Source organism: Colias eurytheme, chromosome 10 (assembly GCF_061535395.1).
Source record: "Colias eurytheme isolate Ceu_HAF_F1 chromosome 10, ilColEury1 Martin Lab GWU primary, whole genome shotgun sequence".
NCBI lineage: Eukaryota > Metazoa > Arthropoda > Insecta > Lepidoptera > Pieridae > Colias > Colias eurytheme.
Window position 1 is genome coordinate 3,729,962 of NC_142989.1, and position 14,964 is coordinate 3,744,925.

The window sequence follows — 14,964 nt, forward strand, 5'->3', positions numbered from 1 at the left end:
ATTTTGGTTCAAACGGGAGCAAAACTAAAAATTTGAAATTTTCGGGAAAAACTGACTATCTTTGAAAGGCCACAGCTTAGTTGTTATAAGGTTTAGAGAGCTGCGGTTTGGCTTAAATTGTTGCAAATTTAATTAGCTTTGTAATTTTGTTAATTACCTATACTGCAAATGAAAAAGTATTATCTTTTTTATGATTTTATATGCCCTCAGTTTCAATTCTTTAAAAATCTATTTCTACCTTCTTTTTGTTTTTCAGATATTGTGAGTGAACTATTTGTCTCACAGACTTTGTTCTATGCTCTAATGAAAGAAAATTAAATGCACTACAACTTTATTATACGACCTTCTCATAGAACGAGCGGTTTTTGCCAATATTTTGCTTCAAACGGGAGCAAAACTAAAAATTTCAATATTTCGGGAAAAATGAACCATCTTCGAATGGCCACAGTTTAGTCGCTATAAGATTTAGAGAGCTTTAATTAGGCTTAAATTGTTGCAAATTTAATAACCTTAATTTATGTACTGAATGATACTTGTCGGAAACGCATAGTTTATGACTTTTAGAGCAAAAAGTGAAAAAAGTCCAAAATTTTCGCAGTTTATTATTTGCGTATAATCTTTTTTCCTACTTTCCCAAATTTTGTAATTTTGTTAATTACCTATCCTGCAAATAAAAAAGTATTATTCTTTTTATGATTTTATATGCTCTCAGTTTCAATTCTTTAAAAATCTATTTCTACCTTCCTTTTGTTTTTCAGATATTGTGTGTGAAATATTTGTCTCACAGACTTTGTTCTATGCTCTTATGAAAGAAAATTAAATGCACTACAACTTTATTATACGAACTTCTCATAGAACGAGCGGTTTTTGCCAATATTTTGCTTCAAACGGGAGCAAAACTAAAAATTTCAATATTTCCGGAAAAATGAACCATCTTCGAATGGCCACAGTTTAGTCGTTATAAGGTTTAGAGAGCTGCGGTTAGGCTTAAATTGTTGCAAATTTAATAACCTTAATTTATGTACTGAATCATACTTGTCGGAAACGCATAGTTTATGACTTTTAGAGCAAAAAGTGAAAAAAGTCCAAAATTTTCGCAGTTTATCACGTGGTGCGCAGCGAGCACAACTTTTTCGAAGTTGCAAATTGGGATTTACATCACCCTAACTGATCCAAACAACATACCAAAAATTCAAATCTACATCGTGCTTTGCGAATTTAATGTTAATTTCCACTGGCCTACTACGAGTTTTATCAAAATAATGTACTGTACACATTGTGTATATTGTAAGTATTATACACATTGAAAAGGTCTACAGAAAAGTCCATGATGGTATATGTCTATCTCTTATGGATAACCCACAATAACTTTTTTTTGTCATTTACTTTTTACGACAAAATAATGGCTAATTTTCGAAGCGATTTTAACTAAAACAGCATTAATCCTTAACCAATTAAATACCTTGAATACATTGTTCATTAATTATAGATCTATATGGCCCTTTACACCGTATGATTTAAGTGAATATTTTCGAAGATATTACAGATTTAAAAATTGCGGGACGTAGCGTTTGCGGCGGTACCGGCCGGCCGCCCGGCTATATATTTTACACCCGTGCGAAGCCGGAGCGGGCCGTTATGTTTTTATATACCTACAACGTTCACAGTTTTTCTGTAGTGTATTTAGTATCAGCATTGCACCCGTGCGAAGCCGGGGCGGGTCGCTAGTATTAAGTATAGGATTGCGTTAAAAGCAAAATTTAAATAGATATTTTCGATGAATAAACACATTATATCTAGTAAATCAATGATCATGAACGATAACAAATAATACTTGACACTATTTGGTCCGCCCGTTGTCAATGAATGATTAAAATTCTTTATCAAGCGTTGTGCGAGCGACGTAATTACATATAATATAGTCATAGTGTGATAGTGTGCCACAGTCCCCAGTCACGCCGGTTCACATATCAACGCAAACCAGTTGTCTTTTGTATGAGGTAGTGAGTGGTTGCGTCAAATTACATAAATTTTCAATATGCCGAAAATTCACAATTTTGGTGCCGGCCCGGCGAAAATGCCTGAAGATGTAAGTACCCATTGAAATGTATTGAAATAATTTAAATTATTCCACAAATAGATACAGCTTACAAGTTTATGTTCATAGGTGTATGAAGCAATACGAGAGGAGTTAACAAACTTTAAAGGATCGGGAATAAGTTTGATGGAGACCAGTCACCGGTCGTCTACATATATGACCTTTAATACTGAGATACAAAATGTTGTTAGAAGACTGTTGTAAGTAAAATATGTCCTATTTACTGAAAATATTACAATATCAAAATACGCTGTTCATTTAAATAATTAATTAGCATTTGAATATAAAAAATTATATAAATTAGGCACATATGCAAATAAGTGTAGAAATGCCCACCGATATTTAAATTATTATAAACACAATCGATTCGTGTTTAAACAATAGAACAACTACAAATAAAAGGTGTGTGTTTTTTCCTTATAACGCCGTCTTTACATCAATAGTATAAATGGTGGAAATTGTTTTCCCGCTTTAAAGTGATCTAACTACTAGATTTTCCTTAAAATTAATATAGATTGAGACACTGTAAAATTCTATGCATCCTCATATTATAAACATAGAAAATAAACTACACAAAAAATAGAAGTAATAGTCTTATTATACTTTACATAGATTTCAGTTAAAATCTGTAAACAAGATATTCCACAGGATCAGATACAATTTAGTCGTAATATTATTTGCAGAAATGTACCCAGCAATTACAAAATCCTGTTTCTCGCTGGTGGTGGTCAGGGCCAATTTGCTGCTGTACCTATGAATTTAATTTCAAGGACGGGTACTGCGGATTACGTTGTTACAGGTAAGTCAAATATATTTCGGACTCATAATATTTGATATGTGATAGATTTTGGATTAATATTTTGAATTGCCTTTGAAACCTTCATTGAGCTGATTTTTAGCCCCTTACTCTGATTCCGTCTTCTTATAATTTTACGTAAAGTTTGTCGGATGATTTCTACTAATTGTATTAGTTGGGGTGCCATAATCGAATCTGATAAACGGATCGTACAAATCGGTCCAGCCCTACTTGATGTAGGTTAGGTTTGTACCCAGGCGTGATAACCTATGATCGCACAAGTGAATAGAACTGCCAGTTTATATTAATATAACTGCCAATAATTATCGTACTGTATTTCTTAATTTGCATCATTTCAATTTTCAAATATTGTATTTCTTAAGGGTTGCATCAAATCTTATATTCTATCTATTATATTTCTATATAACCAAGGTATATTATTTCATCATTCAAAGATTTAATGTTTCCTATATTTTCAGAATTTTCAAGTTTTCCTAAATTGAATTTAATTCCAATTTCTACACATCTAATATAAAAAATTAAAACTGCGTATTGTTCCCAGGATCATGGTCGGCAATGGCGGCTAAAGAAGCGAAGAAATATGGCAAAGTGAACATGGTTTTGCCGCCAACAGATCGTTATGAGGGCATCCCAGACCAATCCACTTGGAACCTGGACCCTAATGCCTCATACGTCTATATTTGTGGAAACGAAACTATCCACGGTACGTTAACTTTTCTTCTAGAACGTTCTAGAACTAATATTTTGTATCAGTTCACTTCAGTTTCTCCTAGAACTGTAAAATGGTCGAGTCTTAAGTTTTCAGGTAGTAAATTTAGATTAAGGTCGGGAGTTATTTCGGACTGTTGCTGATTTGCTTGAGCATTTAGCCAATTATAATCTTACAGATCTTGGTGAAGTGGAAGTTAAATCTATTTTACTGGAGTAAATTGTATTGTTTCACTACAGAATAATTCAAAATGTTTAATTCAGCACGTCATAATTCATTAAACCGTCAATGTCATGCAATTATGCATTATTTTTTATTGAATAGAAAAGATATTAATCCATTACTCCTCGTGATTCCCGATTTTGTCAATAGCTATCTAATCCCTTTGTAGTTTGGTATTAATAATAAAAATTTTATTATTGCTTAAGTAGCAGATATCTATCGCAAAAAACAGTCCTATTACAATTCAAATTTAAAATATTATAGCAATATAAAACACGATCGAATTTTAGGAAAGGGTATCGTGAACTGGCAATAATTCATTTTTATTGCAGGTGATTTAAATATATGTACTTACATATAGGTATTTTTATTGGAACCATTTATTTTATAAAAATCTAGTTTGGAATTTGTTGTACCTGATTATACCTTTTACAAAAAATATTCGAATGCAGTTTTGACGAAGTATTGAAATAATTTTGAAACTGCAGCAAAATATTTTGGACTAATTTTGATAAAAATGATGGAAAAACGCTTCATACCTATTTAATTGAATACAAAATATATCCGATCGTATGCAATACTTGCCTTATTTGAATGTTATTTATTTTTACTTATTTACAAGCCTTATCATATTGTGTGATAACAAAATTTATATTTATCTTCATCGCCAATAAAATGTTTGCGAGATTGGTAATCTATTGAATACTATTGCGAAACAACTAGTGATAGTTGTATTAGAAGGGGTTTTTATCATTAATGAATATTCTTTGTAAGAACCTAATAAGTATTTGAATAATTAAAAATGAAAATTAGAAGATTCAGAAATCAAATTTGGACACTAGCGACTTCTATTAGCCTCTGAATTAAACATCAATTCTCTCTCTCCTCTCTTGAAAACCGTTTTATGGTTGTTTGTTAAATTTCACTGTACTATGAGGCCATCTAGAGGTACACAATATATATGTCGTAGTAATTTGGTTGAATCTGATATTTGATTGAATTACTTTTCATAACAATTAAATGTCGTCATTCAATGAACGCGCTAGTCATTCAATCAAATAACATATTCAACCAGATGACGGTGACATATCCACCTAAAATAATATCAACTGTTATAAGTTCCCGTGTATTTGAACTGCAGGAAAATAGATTTAGCCGAGGTATCCGAGGTTAAGACGTAAAAGTTAGTAACCGCATACCATGACGTAACATATTGCAAAACAAACAGGATATTTGAATCCCTATTAAGGATAGAATATTATTTATCGTTTATATGGTTACTTGTTTCAGGTGTTGAGTTTGATTTCATTCCGGATACAAAGGGAGTGCCATTAGTTGCTGATATGAGTTCTAACTTTATGTCGAAGAAATTGGATGTGTCCAAGGTAAATAGATATTAAAAATTTAAAACAATTTCAGTTTATTGTTAATTGGGACAAATGCAACTGACATATTTTTTTTCATTGATCAATTATTTTCAAGTAGATAATCAAATTAGCACATTAAGATTTACGACCACGCATTAACTTCTATACCGAGGAGGCGGTCAAAAGCAATAAAGGAATAATTTTCCATTACAACAACGATTTCAAAGAATACCTACAGGCTTCCATTTTCCCGGGAAAAACTGCCTGTACGATTATTACAATCTTGAAGTTCGTGGAACTTATGTCGTATAAAGTTTTAGCTTTGTTTTCTTACAGAAGTGTACTTCTATCTACCTCTACAAAGCTAATTTAAGTTAATGTTCATATTATTATAGCAAAATTTCAATACATCGTAGCAACAACGTCGATTTGTTGACTCGAAACCAAGCTCGAAACACGTGAGGCGTGACAATCGTCATAATAATATTATTATTTTTGATAGCTGTTATCATCAAACGCTCACTAAAAATAACTGTATCCGATAACAGACAGATGTTGATTATTTACTACCTACTTGATATCCAATATTTTGAAGAAAATTAGATACACCCACTATAGTCCACATAAAAATGAGAAAATAACATTAGAAATGAATACAGTTTCGTATTCCCTGATTTAAAAAGAGTGCAAACTCTATAAAGGGTTTGAAGGTATTTACTTGATCTAATAGGATGTCTATTTTAAAGACCGGTGGGTTTTCTTCCGTTGTTGAGATGTTTGTATTATAAAATATTTCATCTTCAACGTATGCATATATTGTACCGTAATCCGGGATTAAAGCTGCTCAGAATCTGAAATATCACGTACCGTACTTATTAATTTTCTGTGCTGTTATCAAATTGTAAAAATGCATATATGTAAATGCGAATCTTTGAATTTGTATCCGTCTATTTATCTTATTTGTTCTGAGTATGAGGTATCTACGTTCTGGTGCAGTTCTGGTGGTTACAATCTATAACATACTATCCTACCATGCGTAATAATATCAATAATACGTCAAAGATTTTCTAAGATTTGTGCCTTATCAATACAGTCCATTGGAGCCATTTGCCAAAAAAAACACACACTTAAGTCTATTTAATAACGTTATGTTAGAAATTTCCTAACAGACCTCCATAATATCTCCAGATTGCCAAAATGCCATAACATAATTAATATACTCAAGTGTGGGTTTTTTGTTAACAATTTATATTTCTCTAACCAGTTCGGAGTAATATACGGGGGTGCTCAAAAGAACATTGGAACGTCAGGAGTAGTTCTAGTCATAGTACGGGAGGACCTTCTCAACCAAGCGCTACCAATTTGTCCCGCTGTTTTAGACTGGACTGCGAATGCTAAAGCTGATTCTATTTTGAATACTCCGCCTATGTTTGCGTAAGTTATTTATGTTTTTGTTTAAAATTCCGGTTAGGAATTGTTTATTATTGTAGAAGACTGTCTAAAAAGTTGTGTAATGCTTTCATTGTTAGTGGATGTATGTGAGCTGATTTGTTCATTATAACTTTAAAGAAAGATTTGGGTGTATTAATGAATTAGCCTAGGTCGAAATTGTAGAAAAAATATAGGTCTGCGTGCAATTGTATCTCGAATAATGAGTGTTTTAGGAAGTCTTGGGATTAACTTTAAAGATTTTTAAGAAGGAGAAAGGAAAATATTATTTTTGTAATCCAATATCAATGTTATATTGAAAAGGATAACATTGTGGAATCATACTTATAAAAGTAAACCTGAAACGAATTTACTGATAAAATGAATGACCGGAGAAACAAAAAAATTTTATCTCAAGATAAATTAACTAATGACGTTTTGATGCACAAGTAAAAATTCCCCCGACCCCGAGACGTTGTTTTGTCTTTCTTGTAATCTTTGAACTTGGATCACGTAACGTAATCGAATATTTACATGAATCATTAATTAGTTGAAAGGCAATTTTTAGGAGTTTAAGTTCAACGTTCATATTAAATGTATAACTATGTATAATTTCAAACTTCACAGCAGTTTACTTTTGCCATAATATTATTATGAAAGTTGAATACAATTAGTACAAAAGTAGCTTATAACCTGGATTTACATATTTTTATAATACCAATAACAGAGTGCCTGATAATATAATATGACAAATTGTTATAAAATAGTCCGAAGCCAGCAAAATTAATTTAACGGATACTATAAAAAAATTCCTCTTTCGTTTCTTTTTTATTTTATCTCATGCACAAACACAAAGCGTTTCTTTTAATAGAAATAATTATGTTCTCGTATAAATCTTCTACAATTTATGATTAAAAATTTAATCATTCTAATTGTGTGGGAAAATTACGTAGTGCCAATAATAAACGCTCTTTGACCCAGTTGTTTCTTGTGATTTTTATCAATATTGCGTTATCAATTATTATTCATTGTTCACATTCCGGTTAAAAGCGGTATTTAACTGGCTTACTCTTATCTTTTGAAGTTTATGTTTAGGTGATGAAATAAAATATGCTGTAATTTTCGCAAATATTTTATTTATATTTAGTTCGATTTTGCTTATAGCATTGTGGATACCATTAAATTTAAGTACAGAAATTATGATAACCTTGTAACATGATGTAATTAGATAGGATTAGGATAAAGACTATTCAACGCACACAACAATAATTTATTTAAATAACACAGTAAAATTGTATTGTTTATTCAGATTATATTTGTGATTTTCTATTACTTTGTAACTGCTCCAATATATGAGAACGAAGTTCTGCTGAAGAATTTTCTATAAATAATTGAGTTACCTACTCATATATTTTAACTGACAAGCTGTCATTTAGCGATAGATTTGCTTACATTTCCATAGTAACTCGTAATAACCACATTCGTAATCAGATTCGAGTTAACTCGATTTACATTATTTTGCGGTTTGTATGATGAGACAGAATGCGGCTAACCTACCTTAACTATTTTAGATTGCCTTCCATCTAGTTTATCCAATGATGATCTATAATAATATGATCTATGATCTAGTTTATCCAAAAATGTCATCAAGACTATTAAAAATACGGAAGAATAGCAAATAAACTGGGCATTTTTTGCCGCGACCAGGTCAATGTTCGATTATCATGTTAATTATATTTAACGGTCATCACGAGACTTAGTGCCACAGAATAAATTGCTAGTCCTGTCTTCTTATAGTATATAAAATATAAATGTAAAAGTTTGTGAGGACTGAGGATGGATGTATGTGTTTGTTACTCATTCACGAACAGTTATTGGATGGACATGGATGAAACTTTATAGTAATATAGGTTTTAAGAATGACAAATGAGCTAGAAGTAGGTACTTGAATTTGCCCGCAGATGAATACGCGGGGCATAGCTAGTATCTTAAATTTACCTAGAATTCCAATGTTGAATCAAATATTACTTTCAGCATCTACGTCATGGGCAAGTGCCTGCAATGGATAGAATCCAAAGGTGGTTTGGACAAAATGGCCGAATTGGCAGCAAAGAAGGCATCCATGGTTTACGGTTTAATAGAGAATTCAAATGGTTTCTACTACGCACCAGTCGCTAAGAACGCTAGAAGCAAAATGAATGTTCCGTTTAGAATTGGTTCGGATAAAGGTGATGAGGCTTTAGAAAAGGAGTTTTTGAAGGGCGCTGAAGCTCTGGGCTTGATTCAGTTGAAGGGACATAGGTAAGTTGTTTTTTATATTTTGAAGTGAAAACTTCTTTAGCGGCGTTGAACACTTTTTCTGTAATGGGTATAAAATCTTAAACTCGCGTCAGGACACGTGACATGATCGAAAAAGCGTAAGACGGATACCATTCCAAAATATCAAACATGCTGAACGTTAATAATCAAGTTTTCACTTCTGCCGGCACTCCCGGAGTGCAACCCGTCTTTTTTTATAGATAATGTTTTATGTTATATTGTGATGTGACAAAGATGCTGGATGTAGCATGCTTAACTATGTAGGTATAGTATTTGTGTTGATACCAAGATATAAAATAAAATTGTATTCTATTTTTGTTCGTCTGTACAAGAAAGTGCCGAGTAACATTTAGAACGATTGAACCCACTTTGAATGGACTTTACTTTGATGATAGAGGGCTTTATAGCGAAAATTGAAAAAAAGCAAATGCAAGAAAATCTCTGTAAGAAAATCCATACTAATATTATAAATGCGAAAGTAACTCTGTCTGTCTGTCTGTTACTCAATCACGCCTTAACTACTGAACCAATTTGCATGAAATTTGGTATAGAGATATTTTGATATCCGAGAAAGGACATAGGCTACTTTTTACCCCGGGAAAAAGGATAGGTTTTATCCCGGAAATCCCTCGGGAACGGGTACTATGCGGGTTTTTCTTTGACTGCGCGGGCGAAGCTGCGGGTGGAAAGCTAGTAAGAAATAAATATGAGTAGAGTATGAAACAAAAACAAATTGTTAAAAGAAAAACAACCACACTTCTTTTGTTAAACTGATACCTTTTTATTCCGAACTTGTCCTTGACGTTTTGTTTACGATTGCAGAACCGAATCGTAAAACGATACGTATTATAATGTCTATAAACGGAACATTAAATACAGGGATTTTTACGATTTGTCCTTTGTTGTCCTTCATATTGTCCTCGGGGTATCAACTAATTATAACAAGAAAAATAAACAAATTTTGACTTGTTTTTCGCTTTTTGATGAGTGAGTTTTAAATAAAGCTCATTTGATCTAATAAAAATAGGATAAGGAATATATTATTCCTTTTTGGACCTTGAAATAATAAGAGTAAAATTACCGGTGTCAGAGATGCTGGGCGTCGCCCCGATAACGCAGAAAGACGCGTGTTCGAATCCTGCCTAGTGATCGAATTTTTTCTACAGTTATTACTTACTATATAAATTAAAATTACAGTTATTTTGAAAATTTTAAATTATTACGATTTTATATGACACGTAAAACGCAGTCTTTGACCAATTGTCTGGACTATTATAAGCCAAAGGATAAATAGATATTATATTTTATTTTCCTGAAATTGCTAAAAATTCTAAATGTTTCAAATGTAGCTAAGTTTGGCATTAAATTAAGTGCATGACCAGGCTAATTTTTATGTACTAACGAAAAATAAAAAAAGGATACTTAATTTGGATAAGGATCTCTTTTAAATGTTCTGTGGGATTAGTCTAATTGATGTTTTTTTTTTCAGGAGCGTTGGTGGTATTCGCGCTTCAATATATAATGCAGTTACTGTCGAGGAAGTAGAAGTTTTAGTTAAATATATGACTGAATTCTACAAAAAGCACGCCAAGTAAAATGTTATTTATTTTTTGTATGTTTGTTTATACAACTTGGAAAATTACGCAATTTCTCAAGAATAGAACTAGATTATCGATATTAATAAAATAAACTATATTTTTGTATGGTTTTATTCAATGCGCAATTTATCTATCTACAGGTACTTGTTCTCTAATAATATTTTGAGAAAATGCGTTAGTTTCTCGTTGTTTGTAGTTGTAAGTTAAGTAAGTACATTATTAAGTATTTTAGTATTTTCTTATGACTGTATTTGTATTTAGAATTTTTGATATGTTTAAAAATATTCATAGTAGAATTAACTACTGTATACTTGTTGTATGTATCTATAGTTGTGCTAAGGTATTGCAAAATCAGTGTAATTTTTATACCTACAGCGTTTATACAAATTTTCTACTGTTTTAAGAAATATACTCATTTTAAGAATAATACTGATTTATTTTAAAATTCAAAGGCTAATAAAATTGGGTCCAATAAATAAAAGTACACACTTAAATACATATTTAATTTATTTTTTGTAAAATTATTTACTGTTAATATCTAATGTGGTAATTATTGTGATGGAATACAGACCACTAAAACATGATGAGTATTTTTTTTATTATTCTGTATAAAAATAAGAAATTGATTGAAATAATATTTAAATTTAACTTTGAGTAGCCGAGCTATCTCACGAAGGCGGGTGCGTATATTTTAATACAAATTTTACCTTTATAAAAATTAAAACTATTGTTATGAAGTTATTTGTAAAAAACATCAGTGTAGACCGGTTAAACCCTTGTGAGAATAAACTAAACTTAATAATTGGGCTACATAATATAATCACTTGATTATTTATTAAAATTATCATAAAATTGTATATTACAGTAAAAATAAAATACATTGTTTTGTATATAATTCTAAAACTATACAACCCATCTATACAAAATACTCGCATACCTAAATTGAATTATTAATAGATTAAGTACAGTCCACATTATTATACAAAAATATAAAAAACGTTTCTCAATAACATACTCGTTATTATTTGGAAATATTATCGATGTACAAAACTTCAATTCATCAGTTAATTCTAAGACAATAAAATGAGGTTTATAAATATACAAATATTTTATAAAATAATATTTACACTAATAAATTGTATAACAAAATCGAAGTTATATTTATTGGAATGTCACATAAATTTAACGCCCTGTTTTGTCTGATATGGCATTATTTGCCTAAAATACTTGAGCATTCGATTCGTTGATATAATACGAACATCAACACATTCACTGTTTTGGAAGGAAATAAGACGAAATTATGCGTATTTGTGACTGAGGGATTAAAACATTTGGTGGGGGTAAAACAGTGAGTGTGTTAATACACATTGTTATTTAAACTAAACCTAATTATAAAGCTAGCAGAGTACAAAATTCTACATAACATCTCGGCTTACACGCAACAATTCTCATAGATGACGAAGTATTTACATTGTCATGATATGGGTACGAAATTTTGTAGTAAGAGACAAAGGGAAAGCGAATTAAAGATTATAAAGAAGCACCATTATAAGCGAATTTACAGATGATAAGCATCTATGAGAATCATTTCATGTTTACATTAAAAAAAATAAGTTTCACCGAGACACGAAACTATATTATTATGTAAATTTGACCAGAATACGACAAAACGCAGTCCATTGCTGTTTACTGACCCTCACTGTCACTGTCACTCTTATCTGTAAGTAATGTTGCATCATTATTATTTGTTTTAAAACATTTGTGCTTCATATTATCATGTATATGATGTAAGTCATTGTTTATAAGGACTTGCTTGTTGTGATTGTGACGTCAGTAAATTGTTTTTAAGCAGAGGCTAATAATTAAGTGTAGGAAAAGGGGAAATTATAAAAGGGAAGAACCGTAGGAGAATATACATTGAAGATATTACTATCTTTCCTAATACTTAGGTTTTTTATAATTATAACTTCTTACTTTGTTGCCCTTTAGATTGAAACTTTTCTACTAGATTTCAATCACTATAATTATTGTAGTAATTGAAAAATTATATTGGTACAAAGTCAACCATAATTAGTGTCTTTACTTTTTATGAAATTAATAAATGGATGCATTTGAAATTATGAGTTATCTTTTGCCTTAGCAACAGCCAATTAATCTGATTAGAAAATTATTATCTGCAGTAAATAGTGTCTGAATATCAAATCTTTATCATTAATACAATTAAAAACATCATATCTAGCTACGGTCTAAGCTGGTAACATTATCTATTATCAATGAAACTATTTTACAAAATAATGACTACACTTTTCGGGCCTCAGGCTAAGCATATTAAGCAAACCTATCTTAATATATTTTCTACAATAGAAGCGTATTTATTAATATTGGCGTAACTAATTAGCATCATAAATAATATTATAGGGGAAAAACATTACACTATAGAACATAGGGGAACAGTATTGATAATACGTATTGGAAATAAGATCTACGACATGCAACTACAAGCTAATCGTGAACGGCTGCGATAGAATATAAAGTGCGCACTACATTGCGTGCTCCAAATACTGACCTTTCTTACCAGGGTATGCGTGCCTTTTTAATCTGTCATATAGATCCTCCTTCGTGCCGTATATACTAGCGTTGGATCTAGCTAAGCTGTTCATTTTTCCGTTCATCCCATTGTGTAAGCTTTCCTTCATGTATGTTTCGTTGTAGAAGTTAGGCATTTCCCAGCCATCTTCTTCGTCGTCATAGTAATGAGCGTATGTTGAGTGGTGTGAAGGAGCGATGGACTCCGCGTACGGGGTGTGCGCTCCGTAGTAGAAGTTCACTTGTGAACCGTTTTGGTCGATAGCTGGCGTTAGCGTTTTCTTTGGTTCCCGTTTCTTTGACGATCTGGAGGAAAATATTATTAGTTATAGGTATAAATATTATAGGAAGAAAGATATAGTCCGATTTCTAAAGAAATATCAGTTTGCGTGTATACGCTGCAGAAACTAAAAAAAGTTAAGTTTAAGCTACAGCTTTGCATTAGTTGATAAATAAAATTCTGTACAATTTTTGATCCTGAACTTTCACATTTGGAAATAATGCCATTTCTACACATAATATAAACTCGTAAGTATTAGTATAGTACCTGGCACAGATCATCCATACAAGCAGCACAAGGAATATTATAAAGATGACACCACCAGCGACACCACTGGCGATATACGCAAATTCACTCTTTTCCCTACAATGTCTACCCGTGAAGGACCCGGTACATCTACATGAAGGTTCACCACGAGCGTCCTTAACACATTCACCGCCGTTGTCGCAAAAATCGATACATAGATCTGAAAATGAAAATCAAAAGCTTACTATAAAAATCTTGCCTATAAAACCGAAGATCTAATACCCTATCTAAGATCCCAATTCTTCAGGATAAAATAAACCCCTAACATTGTTTTCAAGTACCTTCATCTTCTAGATGGCCACTTATGCAAATGGTGTGGCAATTACATTAGTGTGTATTTATAGTACTGGCGAATTACGCCGAAGAACGTTTATGAGGATTTAGATTTAATTTGTTGAATTAGAAAACTTTCGACCTTCTTGCTGTTCATTAGAATTTAGATTAGATTTCTGTAGGTAGGAAACCTAGATAAATAATTACCTGTGCACACTTTGCCAGTGCCGTTGAATCCTGGTTTACACTGACACTTGAATTCATTGGTATCTTGTACGAGAAGACAGTAAGCGTTTGTATCACAATGCATTTCTGGTCCGCTCATATCACATGGGTTTGTGCAGTCCGATTCTGAAGTCTGCAAGAAATATTCGATCATTAGTAATTGACGGAGTGCGAGAGAATTATCTATTTTTATATTCTAAAGAGGGAAGATTATATTGTTTGCGTTCACTAGTAGAAAGCATTAGAAAATCTCAGTGACATAGGCTATTTTTTGTTCCTGGACGATGCAGATTATTTATAGATGAAAAGATATCTTCGATAGGAGTCAGTTTTTACTTTATGCTTTACTTCAGAATGAATGCAAGCTGGAGTATTAACGGAACAAATTTTAATTTGAAGTTTTTTTTTAAATACTTACGGCTCCCGCTTCTTTAGTACTGGTGTTGATTGGGCACGGGATACATTGATTTTGCTGGGTTTCTGACTGGTATGTACCCTTCTTACATTGTATGCAGGTATTCAGGGTTGCGTTCAAGTATGATCCTGAAATTATGGTAATGAATATTGTTTATTCATGATCCACGTTTCCAGATATTATATTACATATATTTAAATTACATTAAACCGATGAAAATATTGTAGATATTATAATTTATAAAGCATGTCAAATCAAACACGAATAAATTTTACAACATGGACAATGGAATTAATAGAGAATTCAGTATAAATATTTCAT

At 31.6% G+C, this 14,964-nt stretch overlaps 2 protein-coding genes across 4 annotated transcripts in view; one reads left to right on the top strand and one right to left on the bottom strand.

The window, feature by feature from the left end:
* The first annotated feature begins 1,927 nt into the window (after positions 1–1,927).
* On the top strand, positions 1,928–11,154 carry LOC149905098 (phosphoserine aminotransferase). The gene is made up of 8 exons (XM_090106157.1): positions 1,928–2,089; positions 2,168–2,298; positions 2,782–2,897; positions 3,457–3,618; positions 5,137–5,231; positions 6,478–6,647; positions 8,676–8,942; positions 10,450–11,154. Exons 1-8 carry the CDS (start codon positions 2,039–2,041, stop codon positions 10,553–10,555), a joined length of 1,098 nt encoding a protein of 365 aa, XP_089962283.1. The 5' UTR covers positions 1,928–2,038; the 3' UTR covers positions 10,556–11,154.
* uif (sushi, von Willebrand factor type A, EGF and pentraxin domain-containing protein uif) overlaps positions 11,048–14,964 on the bottom strand; it is a 52,662-nt gene continuing 48,745 nt past the window's right edge. For 2 of the 3 annotated variants that reach the window (XM_090106156.1, XM_090106154.1), the window contains 5 exons: positions 14,647–14,771; positions 14,211–14,361; positions 13,692–13,890; positions 13,125–13,450; positions 11,048–12,276 (listed from right to left, as the gene is read on the bottom strand). In XM_090106156.1, coding sequence (XP_089962282.1) covers positions 12,245–12,276; positions 13,125–13,450; positions 13,692–13,890; positions 14,211–14,361; positions 14,647–14,771 — 833 coding nt within the window. In that variant the 3' untranslated portion in view covers positions 11,048–12,244. The remainder of the gene's footprint in view (positions 12,277–13,124; positions 13,451–13,691; positions 13,891–14,210; positions 14,362–14,646; positions 14,772–14,964) is intronic. The other variant, XM_090106155.1, reaches the window with a different exon arrangement.

What these genes read in the sequence shown, in the direction of transcription:
- LOC149905098 (XM_090106157.1), top strand. Translation starts at nt 2,039, where the DNA reads ATGCCGAAAATTCACAATTTTGGTGCCGGCCCGGCGAAAATGCCTGAA. An exon ending in TGGAAACGAAACTATCCACG is followed by an intron (nt 3,619 to 5,136) that starts GTACGTTAACTT and finishes TACTTGTTTCAG; the next exon opens with GTGTTGAGTTTGATTTCATT. An exon ending in AATACTCCGCCTATGTTTGC is followed by an intron (nt 6,648 to 8,675) that starts GTAAGTTATTTA and finishes TATTACTTTCAG; the next exon opens with CATCTACGTCATGGGCAAGT.